The sequence below is a fragment of the Lemur catta genome, chromosome 1, assembly GCF_020740605.2.
Source record: "Lemur catta isolate mLemCat1 chromosome 1, mLemCat1.pri, whole genome shotgun sequence".
Classification (NCBI taxonomy): Eukaryota; Metazoa; Chordata; class Mammalia; order Primates; family Lemuridae; genus Lemur; species Lemur catta.
The window spans coordinates 131689999-131707762 of record NC_059128.1 but is presented as its reverse complement, the minus strand read 5'-3'; the positions used below and the strand labels follow the sequence as shown (position 1 = coordinate 131707762).

Here is a 17764-nt window from a genome sequence, read left to right as displayed (position 1 = left end):
ACCAAGCAAAAGAACTAACAAGCAGTAATTGGATAATTCATTAGGTAAGTCATTTTTTTCAGTTACATCTGCCTTAGATCAATCTCCTTTAAATTTACGCCCACAGAAGGCTTATACTTTGCAATTACCCCTCTTCTACATACTGGGAATTTGTTGGATCCTGTGGACAACGACAAATGCATCAGACAGCCCCACTTTCACTGGGTGATTGGTCGAACTTATCTGTGTGACCAACACAGGAATCTGGAAAAGAAAAAGAAGATTGTGATATGTTAGACTTGAATTTCATGCAGGGGGTGGGAGGGAAGGGTGATCCTCTTGTTTAATGGATAAAACCAGGTGAAGGAGATGAAAGATTAGAGAAGGAGCAAGAAATATTGGAGAAGAAAGACATACAATACCAAAAAATTAACATCAGTTTAGTGCTATTTGATGAGTTAAAGAGACGAGCATTCCTGGTCCTACAGATGGCTACTTGACCTTGAAATCAATCGATTCTCAGAGAATGTAATTGATACCGGATGCTGACAACTTATCACACATGTAGGCACACCATGAATGCATTTAGTGTTGGCTGTAATTTCAGGAATAGAATTTTCTCTTATGGTTTGTTCTCCTAAAAGACTTTGTTATATATTTATTTTTATAGAGATTTTAAATATCCTTGTTTACAAGTGGTCTTACAGATATAAAATCTAGAGAAAGACAAATACATGCACTGCTAAACATTTACCAAACAATATTATTGTTGATTAATATATAATTAAATCTGGCAATCATTAAGAGATGTTGAATTTTCCCATTCTAGTTGAAATTCCTATGGAAAACTTGTAAGTTCTTATGGGTCATCTCAAGGTCATGGTTCCTAAATTTGAATCTCAATGGAGCCAAAATCTGAATAATTTCTAACATTTACATTTTTAAAAAATTAGGACACATTGAGGATATATGAAAAATGATACAACAGTTACAAATGAGATGTACTCTTAAAGCCTATTTTTCTAGATTTAGAAAAGATTCATTGGAGATATGATTACTCTCTTTATTATCATTTTTATAGAAATAAAAATGGAAATGAAACATCTTCAATAAACAAAGGGACAAGAGAGAAAAGGATAAATGCCTAAAAATTTCTTTAGGTAGAATAAGCAGATTTGGGGCCATCTCTGGGTAATTTATTACAAATTCCATTAAAGCTGTGTAAACCATAAATAGTATAACAATGGGAAGAATGGGAATAAGTGGGAGAGAAGATGTAATAAAGGCTCCCCAGCTGATTTTTGACCGTGATGGTATGAAATTGTAAAAGGGCTACTTTGTTGAAATTGACAAATTAAGAAGAAATTTTACTGTTTTGGGAATATATGGAATTATTTTGAAACAAGTAAATGGGCAAGGACATTTTATCTTGATATACTATTTGAGTGTTCTCTTAAATAATGGTAAAATGTTTGCAAATTTTATATCCACTTGAGCAATTGTTAACCAATACAAAGTAGTATTCTGATATTTGGATGATACAAACACACAAAACAAGCAAAACCAAGCCAACATTTCTGTTCCCGAAAGCTCATTTACTAAATGAAAGTCTGATATACATTATTTATGATTTACTAAGCTGAATTCATTATCAACATGTGAAATCTCCCTTTTTAATGGGCATTATACTATTACCCGGTCTTACACCCCATGTTGAAGAGTGCTAATATTAATGTAATTTGTATTTTAGACAGACTTACAGTTGAAGAAAGGACAAAAAGATGGAAAAGCATAGGAAAATTCCCAATTCAAGTTATATTTTGTATATCCTAATAAGACATGGTCATATAATTTTTAAATGGTATTATTAATAGATTCCTGCTTAGAAGTATGAAGGCAATGTCCCTGGCATTTGTCACTTGCTGTCATTCTCCAACATCTATGACTGCAGTTTTCCTCTGCAAGTTGTGAAATACTTTACCAGGTGATTACATGGTAATTTATTGTATTTCTTCTTTTCCTATACTCCCAGCACAACTTGAGCTCATACTGCCATCAATTGGAAAACCCTGTTATGTTGTTATGAACATTACATGTTTATTCTAGAGCTTGTTTTCCAGGTTACATGTCTTGGTTTCACAGCCCTCACAGAAACGTTCTCCTCTCTTTGGATGATGCTTTCTACCTCTTTTCTCTTCCCTTTTTCTTCCCTTACATAGCCATTTTTCATTTTGATTTTATTTTTTCCATCTCTTTTCTTCCTTTCACTCCCTTCTTTTAAATTTTTGTCTCTACTTCAAACACCCTCCCCTTCAGTGCCTTTTACGGAGTGTGGATTAATTGTGTTAATGGCCTCAATCAATGGCCTCCTTGTACCTGGACCATCTGTGGTCCTCTCCCACTCTGACTTTGGGCTTGGTAATACAGCAAAAGAGGACAGCAGCAAATTTGAAGCAAAAAAAACAAAAAGACTTGAAAAAGTGCTTTCTTGGGCCCCAGCCACTGCCAGGAAAATGTACCCTGCCAGTCTGCTGAGGATACATGAAAGAAACGTGGAGGAATGTTTTCTTTCCAGCAGAGGTTATCCGTGACCAGCCAGCACCCCCACCAGTCCACCAGCTAACAGCACACACATAAGTGAGCCCAGCTGAGATCAGTAGAATCCAACCCAGACCAACAAAACCACCAAGCTGATCCACAAGTATCTTGTGAGAAATCACAAATGAAGTTGTTTTAAGCCACTAGATTTTGGGGTGGTTTGTTACACAGCAATACCAACCAATACAATCTCTGTTAAAAATCAAATAACCAATTGAAACTACTATGAGTGTTCCTCCATAATGCAGGAGCATTCCTCCTTTTAGTTTTCTGGGAATTAGATAAATACCTAATTCTAGGTACAACTAAATTTGAAAGATTGGAATGTTCTTTCATTTTCTGAACCTTTTTTTCTCTTTATTCTCTAGTTTATTCTTTTGTCTGTGGATTCCAAAAACTAAGACCAAGGTATATGAGTTATCAGATTCATTTAACCTAAGGAAAATCCATCCAGAAACAAAATGGGTAGTTTGCTATCATTGAAAATTATCTGAGATCAAATTGACCACCCTCTAGGAAGATCACTGTAGATGACCTTTAAGGACCCTCTCAATTCCCAAATTAAATGATTTCTTTCTGTTGAATGATTTTGACTTTTGCAAGCATCAAGTAAATTGGTAATGATCCAAACAAGAATTGTAAGGGCAACATCATCTATTAACATATGTAAGGAGAGTGTATGTAGGTAGAAATGATAATTTGTAGCTAAGGGTTACATTTTAATTTGCTGTCAGTTTAAAAAATTTACATATTCATGGGACAATGACTTCTGAGTACTGTGTCTGACAAAGCACTGCTACCATAAATATCTCTACTATGAGTCTTAATATAATTTGGGAAAAGAGAGTAGAGAATAGATTTCTGAGAATAATGTCTATCACATGTAAATTATTTTTCCCCATACATTGTCCATGCTGTTTGATAAGATAGGAAAAAATCATTCATTCATCAGATATTAATCAAATATATTCTCTGTATTATTATAGGCACTGGAATTGCATTAGAGAACAAAACAAAGACCCTGCTCTTATGGAGCCTACATTCTAGAGGTCGAGACAGACATTAAAGCAAGTGAACATAAAAAATAGAGCATACTAGAAGGCGGCTAGTGCTAAGGAGAAAACCAAAATGGGGTGAAGTGATGGAGAGGGATGGGGGTCTCTGTTAGAGACGAGAGTCACACAAGTGACTCACGGAGTGACTTTTCAGCAGAAACTCAAAGAGAGTAAGAAATCCTGCCATGTGGATGTTTGGGGAAAAGCTGTAGAGGGACCAACATGTGCAGACTGCTTGACTCAGTTGCTCTTGGTGTGTTTTTGAGAGTTAAAAGGTTACTTCTATGGCTGGAGCAGAAATAGTAAATGAAAGTGTCAAAGGAGATGAGAGGTGGTAGGGACAGATCATGGGGAGTGTGTGTATTCCTTGCAAGCCATAATAGTGCCATTCAATTTTATTCCACAAGTTACAGAAACATTTGGAAGTTCTGTTATATTTGAAAAAGATCACACTGGCTGCTGTGTGATCAAGACTGTAGGGGAAAGAAAAACTGGTTAGGAGGGTATCACAGCTGTCCAGGTAAGAGAAGAATGCTGTGGACGGCACTGGAGAGGTAAAGGTGGCAGCAGTGACAGAAGGACAGATCCTGGATGAATTGTGTAGCCACTGCTATCAAGACATCCCATAGATTTAATACGGACAAGAAGGGATGGAAGGAGAGTAAAGGATGGCACAGAGGTTCCTGGTCTCAGGAGCAAGAAAAATGGAGTGGTGTTTGCATCAGTAATGTCAGGCGGTACAGTTTCGAGGTGTCATTCACAAGGCAGTCTATGAAAATGGCATCCTCTGGATGTGCAGGAAACGATGTGTGCAGCTTTACAGAGCAGTTCTGAAGTGTACAGAGATGGAGACGCCCGAGACAGGAAGCCTTGAGAAGGATGATCATTTTATGGCAATCTCACGGGCTTCAAATTGGTTTTCTTTTTCTTTTACAGTGTTCATCACTAAGAGCCTAGGATTTCTGAAACTGTAGTGTTTTGTCCTGATTAAATATTAAAATGAAAATGTACAAGAAGCTCTCAATTCCCTACATTTTCCTAGAAACCAGTCAAGCCTTTTAGGAAACCATTTACATACCAGGATTTGAAAAGGCTGCTTTTGCCAAGTGAATGAACAACTCCAGGCTTGCTCTGAGATTTCTGATGGAAACATCTCTACCTCTCCCCACCAGACATGATCCTATCTTTCTTACTCTGCTTTCTTGGACTGTGATCTTTTCACTTCATAATATCAAAGGCAGCCAAGTCATTGGGCTGGGTTAGGCCTCTGTGAGGAAGTGAGACCAGTCTGCAGGGTTGCATGCCAGTATAAAATCAGACACCATTAAGATGAATTAGGAATACTTTATTATTAAAACCACATTTAAAATGAACTACTTTTTGACTAATATCAATGAAGCAATTGTGTGTGTGTGTGTGTGTGCATAAACAAAATACTTAGAAGTATAGCCAGTAATGGGCAAAATTAGCACAAGAATGGGTTTGTCATATTGTCATGATGATCTTTTCTACAGAGGACTCTATTTACAAGGACATGAAATACTCAAGTCAGTGAATCCATGGCCAAAAATTATGTCAAAGCACCAAAACTCTAAAAATTTTGATTATAGGAAACTATGTCTTATCCTTTCTACAAATTTATATTCATCCTTAAAATGTCTCCTGAGTTAACCAAGATGGGGACGTCAGGAAGCCAACGTGAAAAAATAAAAATTCTGAACTATAGAATTTTTTTTAAAGAAATGCAGCTTCATTATTTTTAAGTGCCTACAATAGTTGCCTTTTTAGGATGACAGCAAAGCTAAATTGTAATTGAGTCTATGTATGATTTGTATTGAATCACACATTTCTGAGAATAGGTTTTACAATTACATTCATTCCACAGAATAGAGAGATAACATTCACACCAGTTAAAACACGCTTCCGTATTGGCTTATACAAGCATTCATGGGTTCTTTTTTGTTTTTTAACGATATTTTAATTTTTGTTCCATTTTACAAGATACAGGTAGGTTTATTATTTGGTATACATTTTTTCTATAACTGATTTATTGGGGCAAATTAAGCATAGAAGCAGAAAAGTGTTGCAATAGCTAGTCAAAATGAAGGCCAGAAAAGATATTAGAAGTAAGCAAAGATATGTACAGCAGAGCACACTGGCCTTCTAAAGAAGATTCAGAGACAAAAGCTGGTCTCTTCCCTTCTCTGTGCTATCATTCTCCAGCACGAGGGGCCCCAGACGATTTCTACAATGAGAACTTTTACATTTGTCTCCAAAACAGGGAGATAACAGCATGCTGCTTAAGTCAGAGGTAATGGAATTTTATCTTCTTCTCTGTTCTGTCCTGCAAACTTTGCCAAAACATTCATTTGTTTCCATTACAGCCCCAGCTATCTATCTAATAGGCAGCACAGTATCCCAGCAAGAGCTTGATTGTATAGTTATGTGTTCCAGAGTGTGAATCACATGCCTATCAGAGCTAAACTGGGATGGAATTACTCCAAACTCATTTTTTGGTCACTTGTTAATCATCAATGTGATGTCTAATAGCTTAATATTAATATTAAAAACAACACCCCACAAAAAAAAAAAAAAAACAAAGCTTTCTATTTTACCCACTCTTATTTGTGTTCAACACTTAACTTCCTACCTCATCTTCCTTAAGTATCTGACCTGCTTTCTATATTATTCGTAGGGATCTAATTTTAAAAAGTCATGCTCTCTTTTGTTACTATCAAAATAACACATAACGTCCAAAATATTAATGCTGAGCTGCCTGTCGACTACATTTGAATAGAAGGGCTTTCAGTTAAATTTGACAATGCAACAATCCATTTGCTTTCCTGAATATTATTAATGACTCACATGGTTATTTTAATCCCTTTTTAGGGAACAATTCCCGAACTCTTTCTTCCATGTACTAGGTATTGAGCAATGCACCTGATAGCATAAAAGCAAAGGTGAGCTGTAATTGAAAGATCAATTCCTAACATGCCTCCTACCCCCGTCTCCACAATCATCCCCTGTTGAAAATCTAGAAGGAGACAACAGCATGAAATTGATAAATAAAGTCTGTCTCTGCTTTAAAAGAGGGGTTTTCAAACTTCCTATAAGCTTGTGTGGGCCTGGGGTATGAAAAAAGAAATCAGTGAAGGAGAAATTGGAGTGAGAACACTCTTGAGCAAATTTTCCAGCCAGTTTTTGCCATGTGGAAATATAAGCCAAGTGCTTCCAGGGCTTTCTGATTCCTCAAGAAAAAAAAAATACAAATCTATTACATATTTTATGAAATCTTCTAATATTTAAATGTTGGCAACATATCCATATTAAAAACATATACACACACAACATAAACACATACACAATCAGTGTGACTTCTGATCTAAAGATTGCTTACTGCTGAATTGACAAACTAGAGTGTGAGCTTCATACAAAAGAGACTTTGAAGCAGGTCCCTGCCTGAAGAAGCCTGGGCAGCTGGGCTCAAGATAGTCGAGATCCTGGTGGGGATTTTCCCTGGAACATCAGCTAGATAAGGGAGCTTGCCTGAGCATAACTTGGGAATAAAACATCAATAGAAAAAAGGGAGATTAAGGAAAGTCTACACGCTGGGTTAGGGGGAGACATATGGAATATATTAGGCCTTTAACCTCAGAGACAAAGACACTCTTTGGTCATAGGTCATCAGGGTAGGGAGACTGGATATGGCCCCCTCTGGGCAAGGGCACCCACCATATGAAATCAGACTCTCAATGTCACATCAAAGGGCAGTGAGGCTTGGAAGGAGAAAAGAGAAAGCACCCGGAAAGGTTACAGAAATTGTCCAAGGACAACAAAACCAACCAGTGGCAAGGCCAACACTAGAAAAGGTTTCCTCTTTCTAAAATGATTTCCTCTTGGGCATTGATCCTTTTACCTTGGTACTGTATTTATTTATTATTACAGCATTTGTTATTGGAACATTATAAATAAAGGTAGAACAATTCAATTTATCATTTTTTAACAATAGGGAAAGTAAACAAAAATTAATCTGTTGGGAGCATCTATATTTGAGATAAGTAAAAAATAAAATACCTTCACAAATGCAAATGAATTAGATCCTTAAAGCCATGTAGATAAAATTTTAATTCTTTATGTGTTTAAAACACAGAGAAGTGTTATGACACACAATCACCTGTCTCTACATTTTCCCTAGAATTATTTCTTGAGAGTTTTTAATCAGCATTTTATTCTATCTGGGTTTTTTCAACCTTGCATTATAGGTCATGCATATAAATTTTATGTATATACAATTTTTTTATACTCACATTTATACATTTTCTTGGATGTATATATATTATATTCACATATGTCAAACATTCCTTCACATATAGGAATACCCATAGAAAGCAAATTACTTTCTATTAAATGGTGATGGTCTCACGGTTGAGTTCCATTTGGCCTTCTCTTACTTTCTTTAATTATCTTTTTTTCTATAAATTCTACAAATTCAGCAAGTGCTCATCTTTTAATACTTTCAGGCTGCTAACCATGAGTGAAGGGTCATTACAGTTTAAATAAGAGAAATAATCTTCAAAGAAATTTTAAAAATGCACTAAGAGTCCCATTGAAACCTACAACTAATTGGCAATGGTGATTCATTAACTATGCATTCTTCCAAAGAAGCAGTGAATGTTACACTAAGGAACATTAGGTTTTAATACTTAAATGGTAGGATAGATTAAAAAGTGATTTTACTTAATAAACAGTAAAGTTCTTCTATTTGACCTCCTCTAAAATTTGATGCTGAAGGAGATGGAAAGGTATTCAACCAAGAAAACAGAACAGGCTGACTCCCACGGTGGGCAGGCATTGTCTGTGATGTTCTCCTGTTGCCACACAGGATTACATGACCTTTGTTAATTGCATTGTTCTAATGTAACGACCATCCTTATCCCTCACATGAGCTAACATGTGAAAAAAAAAATTGCAGTAGACACAAAAAGAATCACCATCTTCCATGGTTTGTATCTAGAGTAACAACAAATTCCAAGTATATGAGGAGAATGGAAATGAAAATATTGAGGAAATGCAACTTCTAAAATGTAATGATATGCTAGGATAGACAACATCAAAGACTGTGAGGAATCTGATTTCAAATCTCTATGTTTTTGGAATAAAATATTTTTTGAGAATAGGTAGGCTCCTTGTTACATTATCAATAGACCAGAAATTTCAGGTTCATATCTATTTTAATCAAGAAAACAATCCAATGGCAACTTATAAAGAATCTGGGTTCTAGGGTCATAGCTAGTTATTAACAGAATAGAAACTAGGAATTTGATTTTCCAAATTCCACTTATCTATGAAAGGATGTATTTTTTTATCCTATGTACAGCTCCTTTTCATTTTTTTAAATTAATAGATCAGTAAAATAAATGCTGTGGAAAGGCAAACCATTCTGACCTGCACTGTCAAGTGGCTACATTATAGTATGATGACGACCAGTTGGGAAAGACTGTTGAGGGTATTAAAGTGAGTGAACCAATTCAGTCATGTGTTATGAAGGAAGTTTGCAAGGAGGCAGTCTGGTATAGTGGCCAGACCTTCAAGCTTTAGAGTCATAATCCCGTTGACAAATCTCTGTTCCATAATTTTGGGAAAGTTGCTTAACCTCTTTGGGTGTTTTAGGTTCCCTTTCTATAAATGACAAAAGTGGCTACCTCTTGGTTTTTGTGAGAATTATATGAGATAAATTTTAAGCACTTAGGTCAGTGCCTGGCATATATGAAGAGCTCAGTAACTCTTAGGTTTTAGCAAGTCTGGATGTTGTTATTTAAAGTGAGGGGGACTTCTAATTCTTGTTATGGCAGACAAACTTGTACAAGATCATTTCTACTATTAGATCTCTCAGAAAAGATGGATAAAATACGGAAAGCATCTGTCAAAGGTATCAGGTAGTTACCAAAGATCAAGAAAAGCTAAGATCCCAGGAAAAGAAAGTCACAGATGTGAACCCAACACTACTTTTGCATCAAGGCATTCACCAACTCATAAGCAAGGCTTAGAGACTGGGAAAGTAAATACAACTTCGGGCTGTCTCGTGGAGCTAAAGAAAAATACAGGCATTCAGGGCCACCCAGGATCTATATTAAAAATTCTGACCTTTAGTGGAAATCCTTGAAGGGCTACACTCTAAGAGTAAAGGCTAACCAGAAATATGCTGGTCTTTACAAGGACTGATGACTATACCTGCATTTGTGTAAAACGGTGAAGTCTGATAAAAAGATTATTAAACAGCAAGCATTAACAAATATTTATTGAAAAAAACAAATGAAACACATTTGTAAATTGTTTTCATAATCTCTGTGGGGGAAAAAAAAAGGTTGAGATGTATTGGGGTTACCAAATTAAAATTTTCAGTCTGGAATTTGTCCTTAATTAGCTGTGTGACCTCAAGTATGTCATTTAATTGCTCTGACTCAGCTTTCTCAGCTATAAAATAAAGATAATCATGTATGATCTAATTTCATAATTAAACCACACGAATTTATAGAACACCTTCTATGTGCCAATGCCTTTATGAAATGCTTAGGATATTAAGAATGTAAGAGATGGTTGAAGAATTGAGCACTATAATGTATGTGAAAGCACTTTGTAAAGGACGCATTACGCAAACTACTATTTTATGCCGTCATGTGAATATAAATATTTTTCTAGAAGTAGCCAGAGTTTCTAACTCTCACCTCAAATGAAAGGGGACTCTTATTTGTACAAATTTTACAAATAGCAATTTGCCTCAGCAAAATGAAATGTATAACAGTTATGAGAAAGAAAAAAGAAGTAGACTAGGAAAGAAGAAAATGCTTTCTAACCAGGATAGGGAAAGAACAGAAAGTCAAATAGTAAGTAAAAATGACTTCTTTGAATTCTGAATGCAGAGCGAAGATGTTCCACAGGACAATAAATAGTCTGGGAATATCAAGAAACCATTAAAATTGTTTATCAGCTTGATATTTCCCATGACAAAATGGGACAACCATAATGGAACATTTCTCTTTGACAAAAATGAAGAAAAGAAAAGAAAAAAGCATTTAAAAAATGCCAACCGAGAACAAAGGGAGAAGAGGAAGAGTCAACTGGTACTCTGCAATGTGAGATACCCTTTGAGAACAGTGTAAAGAAAGATGGCAATTTTGATAACAAAGACTAGAGAAAGAGAGACCACAATAAGAACACAAACCTCTGTTTTGACAAAGTCTACAGTTGGTGAGAGATCTAAGACTGTAGACTTACTGACCCTGCATCTTTGCAGAAACTTTACCACTGTTGGTTGAAACTGTTGAAAACTGACATTCCAAAGCCTGACTGTGCAGTTCCAGCAATAAACTGGATTACAATGAAAACCAGAAATGAATGAATCCTTTTGATAAATATTCCCTCAGCTTCTAGGGAGTGTGATATGAGAGTATCGTGGGGTATGATATCAAAACATAGCTCTGGATAAAGAAACACAGCCCATGATTGTCTCCAAGTAAGCGAGAAATTCCACAGGGAAAAACTTTTTAAAGGAATAGGAACATCTGACATGGTTATGGAATTTTTTAAAGTTGGCCTATTTGATTGAAATTTAACTATCCCTCACTTTATGAAATATATGGATTTCAGAAGATCTGACCAAAGTGAATCATTCTTTATTATTAATGTCTCTTTTATAATCAAGAATTCATTACTCAAGAAAAAAATAATCCCTCAGTTGAAAAGAAGATACTGAGTCTGTATTCTTATAAATACACATTAACCCATGGGTTAATAATGCCCATTATTAATTCACACTGTCAGGATTTCTTCCATAACTAGGGACTGCCTGAAACATTACATCTGTAGTTCTTATAACTTTTATCTTATATTCTTTGTCTAATAGACCTTAATTACATTGTCAAAAGAGTTTGAAATCAAACACAGTACTATTCTAGTCTAAACATTCCGTAAATTTAAGGCTACAATTTAGTAAATTTTCATTCTTTGTCAATTTGTTAAAATGAAACAAACCATAAGTTTAAATTCCCTTGTTCTGTCTATCACTCAGGTCTCTAGTTAATCTTTCCTATCAGGTTTCAATAAACATTAACCAAAGCAATCATAGGCTCAGCTGTCCTGGAATTCTTTCAGTAGTGGGTCCACACAGGTTTTCATATCTACAAATGCTTTTGATATTAGAACCAGAAAATGTCATTGAAATCAACAAGGCAAAAACCAACCAAACAAAAATATATAAACATTCAGATTTAGATGAGGAATCCCTCCAACTTTTAAATACATTTTTCTTAGAAACATTTCACTATAATACCATTGGAATATAATTACTCAATAATTTTATGAAAGTTATAAAATTGATGAAATTCATGGGCCCTAATACCAATGATAATAGAATACAAAACAAAATCCAAAGGATTTACAATCAGTGTACCCAGAAAATTAAAACAAACCCAAATGTTCTTTATTAAGCAGAAGAAACCAAGAAAATGATTTGAGGTTCATGACTGTAAAATGTCATAACACTTGAAGGAAAGGTAGCACTCAGGTCAAGGTGGAAGGAAATTGTCAACACATCACTTACTTCTTTGTATCCGAAGATGATACGTCCATCCATGAGGAGGGTTGCCTGGAATGTGAAGCTTCCTAGGTTGTAATTATCCTGGAGATGTACATGATCCCACTGAACAACAAGTGCTGTGCCTATACGTCCCATGGAAAAAAGAAGAAATGCAATGAGAAAATATACCAGTGAATTCTGGTGGGAGCCTACCCATAGTCCTGAATCTGGTCTTCAAATCTAGTCTTTGTACTATTTCAATTTTATGTGATTAATTGGAATTCTGATATTGAAATAGCATTAAGGATTTTTTAAAAAGGATTGAATATTCTCTAAATATTTGGTAAATTCTAACCTCATACTGAGGTTAATATTGAGGCAATCTAGTGTGAGGGAATTTTGCCTTAGGAATTTCATTAATGTTAATGGGCCATGTCTTCTTAAATTTCCATGAGCCACTTTCAAAATGCAGCCCAAGTGGATTGAATGAACTTCAAATACATTTGACAAATGCTGAGGGAGAAAGGAACTCATTAAAAAAAACAGAACCACTTAAAAAAGACTTGAAATTTTTCCATACTTAGAATTATCCTTTGTGACACCGAAGAAGTTCCTTCAACACTAATGGGAATTTTCTTTTTTGGTTCATAATGCTTGCATTTCTGTCTTTGTTGTATTGCTTCTGGGAGGCTGCAAGTAGCTTAAAGGTCCCTGAGCTAAGATTTCTGAAGCCCCCTTAAAGTACATTGGAATGAAACTATACAGCGCTATATATTATATTCCGATGATACACTCTGCCCGTGTTCACCATTAACATGAAATAAAAACTAAAATACAGTGTAATAGTCACCAGTGAGAATTCATATTTTTCTTCTAGCTGACATTGTGTAGTCTCTAATTTTTTTTAAAAAAGAAAACAAATGAGCAGCTGAAAATTTGCTTAGCTCTAAATATTGGATTTTCTGCTGGGTTAAAAAAATCTTGTTGCCAGAAAAAGTTATGTTGAAAATGAAACTCACAGAACTAAAAGAGCAAAACATTTCCTGTTTTTTAAACAGTTCACTTAAAAAATAATCACAACTGTATAGCAGAATTAATTTTCACCAACTATTTGGTGCTATTGGTAATGTCTCTTGAGCTACTTGACAACTTTAAATAGACATGTTACTTCAAATATTCTGAATACCCAATTGTAAATACTTGAAGAATGTTAGAGTATACAAATGTATTTTTTTTTTGAGGTAAAACTTTAGAAGTAAAAAAAAAAAATTGTTTTTGATCTTGACTTGGGTGCTTTTAGCCATAGGATATACTCAACACCTATCATTGCCATGGGGGAAGATCCACCCAGTTCTCTTCCTTTCATGGGCATCTTTGTTACTATACTATCTCTTTTTTTTTTTTAATTGAAAAAGGCAAGAAGTCAATAGCCAGGAAACTTCCCATAATTTTACAAGTGTAGGGGTTTTCTGATCATGAAATGCCTTTTAACAACTTCTTTTTCTTTCACACGTGTCCAAAACCCTCAAGCCCTAATTTCCTTCCTTACTCTCTATCACACCCTGCTCGTGCAGGGAAAACAATGAACTAGAAGGCAGAAGACCTAGACTTGCATCTGCCTGTATAATACCTGTGTGACCTTGGCTACAATTAACCTGCATGAACCTGTTTCTGCTCTTATAACATGGCAGGTATGATTCTCCCCTTCAAGGGATTTCTGCATTAAATACAAGAAAATACAGTTCTTTCAAATTCTTTGGGAAAAAGACAGGCCTATATAAACTAATTAAATGTTTTTAATGCAAATTCTGATGATGATAGTCCTAATATACTGTTAGTACCAAGTTTTAAAATAACACTAAGTTTGCACATGGTAAGTTTTATATTCGGTAGTAGCATAGCTTTCCCCACATTTATTGATTTAAATTTTCTAACCTGCTGTTGTCTTCTCTAGAGAAGTTTGGCTTTCCTAAAATGTTGAGTTTCCAATCCTTAAGCATTCTGTCAATGATCCTAACCAATCAAAATTGAAAATATTTCAGCAAGTTGCTAAGGTATAAAAAGGAGTTTGTGAAAAGCTTTATAATATTTAAAAGTGCTTAATTCATTCAATAAAACATAAGCAACTATTCAGCTTTCATTTTATTGTAGGAACTCAATATTCCTCAATGTTACATTCCTATGTAATGGGTCATTACACAGAAGATATTTCAATAGGTAAAAAATACATTAATTCTTGAGTATTAATACTTTCACAATAGTCAGAATTAAAAACTCATCTTACTAATTTTTTCATTTATTCATTCAGTGAATTATTACTAGATTATTCAATAGATTCAATGGATTATTCAATGATAGGTGCCTATTTAGTACCTGTGCAGGGTCCTGGAGATTAAATGATTTCTTATAAATAACCACAATCCTTGTTTTCAGATAACTTAGTGTCCAGTTGGAGTGGTATACATTAATTTTTAAAAATCACTCAAATACAAGTAAAACTCAAATATGAAGAGCTGCCTAGGAACAAAGTGTATGAAAGCGTATATGAAGAGAGAGACTTATTTAATATGCTTTATGATTCTGATGCTAGCAACAAAAAAACTTGGCCATTTCTTGTCTACTTTCATTAAATCATTTCTTATTTACTTAGGGTGATTCTTAAGGTGTTTCTCTATGGAAGATCATGGAATAAGTTTCAGATAAGTTTCTGGCTGTAGTTTTGCCTCAACTATACTGTACTTACAATCTACTTGTACATAATTTGGTGTTAGAACCTCATGAGTTTAAAAAAATTGGGGAGGATAGAATATAAGAGTTCTTAAAACAGTAGAGAGAAATAATTATCATGGCTAACATTTAGAGTTACTTAATATTGGATCACACCTTGGTATTATTCAAATTGTTTAAAATACATTTCCCGAGGTGAATATCTAAGTTTTGTTTTCTTCTGCTTTTGCTATTTTGACCTGTAAAATGGCTTCATCACACTAGTCGGAAGATTGCTTTTAGCAAAATGATCATATTTCCCCAAAGCTACAGCCACCAGGAAGTCTATTCCACCTACTAGTAAATTTTATCCTTGATCATCAGAAATATGACAAGAGTAGAAATAACTTTATTCACCCCAAATTCTTCCATTATTTTAGGATATAAAATTGTAATTTGAACAAATAAAATCGATTTTTATATTATAAAGAGTACAGAACACTCTACCTTTAATTGGTTTTCCCAGTGCAAACCCTTTGTTACTTATAGTTTCTTTTCACCACCAAATTTAGAGCTTTCAGCAAGTTATAGAGTTGAAAATTCATTTATGTCTTCAAGACCTTGAATTTTTTACTTGGATTTTAATAGCATGTAATGATATTTTCTGGGTTTTCTCTATTTTATATGTTCTCAGAAAAATAGTAGGGATAGATTGCTGTCAGTATACTGGATAAATCTTAGCAGGCTTTATTTTATATTTTAAAGTCAGGAAAACTTTATTTTGTTATGTGTACTTTACCCACTGCTTTATACTTTTAGAAAATGTGTGTTCATCTTATGAATACATGTAGTTTATAAGTTTTGGAAATTTAATATCAATATATTAAGGCACTTGACTCTACTGGAAGATCAGAACTAACAAAATTATTCTTAAGTTTTTTTCTAATTGAAAAGCTAGAAAATTGACTTATTGAAGATAGCATGAAATAAATGTATTTTCTTTGTCCGAGGTGTTGTCTACAGCAACTCATGGTGTACAATGGATATTAATAAACATCTGTTGAATGAATGAATGACATTGGACTGCATACTTTATATTTTAACAGTTAACAGTATAACACTTGTCATCTCAGAGCATTTGCATCAAGTAGTTTACAAATCCAGTCTACCAAAAAAAAGTTCACAAAAACATTAAAATATTTGATGCTTGATGTTTAAAGATAAATTTTAGCAAAAAGTAGGCTAATCAATACATACCATTATCAAAATATCTGACTGTTGAATTTCTGGATACACTGGGATCGAAATTTGCCATTAAAGGTGCGATGTACTGTGTGGCTGTTAGCATTCGATGTACAACTTCTCCAGTGTATATGAAACCTATAATTAGAAAAATAGGAAATATGTTAAGGAAATGAAGCCTAGATAAAATTATAATTAAAATATTTCCAATTCAATTGCTGTCACATTTTGAAAAGAAAACATCATGGTAGCTTAAAAAAAAAAGGAACATAATCAATGTCTTAGTGTCTCACTAACAATACTTAGTCTGGATTAAGTGACAAATTCTCATATGATTTGGTAGTACTTTGCAGACCGGTAAATCAGAAATCTGTAGTATGTACAGTTCTAATTGTGGAACAGATTATCTTTTACTATCTGGAAGAGATTATTAGGTTGAAAAATGCTAATATAGTACTATAAGTAATTCGAATATTCAATTTTCCATTATTAATCTCTTATTATTTTAACACTAGCTTAAGATGCAAGTCCTTCTTATGAGTTAATTCATTTTCATGGTATTTATTTGGATTTTCTTAAATTGCAATCTCAGCATAGGATATTTTAGAAACCACCCATGCTAACATGCAGGAAATGCTTTAATCTTTTTTTTGAAAGTTGAATGGGAGGAAAACACCCATGGCAAAGTTTTGACATTTCTCAGATTGCTCAAACCTTTCTAATACTAGCATGCTATCAAGAAGACAAAGTCTGTATGTTTGCAGATAAGATGGTGAAACATTGACAATACACAAATGTCTCCCTATTTAGAGAGTTATCAATGCCAACCTATGCTAGCAGTTGGATAATGAGAGGGAATTTACTATCGCAGTCTTCGGCTTTGAATTAACTTTCAATAGCTCCTATGTTACAACTCTAGCCCACTTTCAATTATTCACACTAGGTTTATTGACTTTATGGATTATCCATGACAAATTGTTAATCCTATACTGGCTTCTTGCCTCCAAGGTCTTTAGCTGCCTGAAAGGAGAGTCAGTTCAGGGAATGCTAACTCATTTTAATATTAACGTAAGAAATACACAATTAAGAATAAATATGTAAGTACACACATACAATATTACCAGATATAATGTAAAGTAAATTATTCGTGACAATGCAATTGCAATGTTTGGGCAATCAGGAGTTAACTAGGTATCTGAGGCCACTATAGGTCATTTTTCTGTTTTCGCAACAATTAATAAAATAAAACGGGCAAGATTAAAAATAAAATTCTTTCTGCAAATGCCCTGGGGTTGAAGCAAATAAAAAAAATTAAAGAATAAAAATAAATAAATAAATAAAATTCTTTCAAAATTGTATATCATTTAAACCTCAAAAAATGTTAAGCTTTGTTGTAATCTTTATTGTTTTGAATTCTAAATTGTGATGTCTAGGTAAGTATTTGCAGAATTAAACTGTAGTTATTTACTTTGAAATTAATTTCTTTCCTTTTGGTAATTTTTTTTTCCTTTGACTACCTTTTAACTTTTCATCAAAGGCATAAATGAACTCTAGCTATTCATCTTAAGAAGTATATTTTAAACTAGTAAAATCTTCAATATGTATGATT

At 34.1% G+C, this 17764-nt stretch overlaps 1 protein-coding gene across 4 annotated transcripts in view; it reads right to left on the bottom strand.

Moving 5' to 3' along the window:
* Positions 1 to 17764, bottom strand: part of PLXDC2 (plexin domain containing 2) — a 374582-nt gene that overhangs the window by 91560 nt on the left and 265258 nt on the right. For all 4 annotated transcript variants that reach the window (XM_045534450.1, XM_045534460.1, XM_045534432.1 and 1 more), the window contains 3 exons: positions 16171 to 16293; positions 12232 to 12350; positions 144 to 243 (listed from right to left, as the gene is read on the bottom strand). In XM_045534450.1, the coding sequence (XP_045390406.1) occupies positions 144 to 243; positions 12232 to 12350; positions 16171 to 16293 (342 nt within the window). The remainder of the gene's footprint in view (positions 1 to 143; positions 244 to 12231; positions 12351 to 16170; positions 16294 to 17764) is intronic.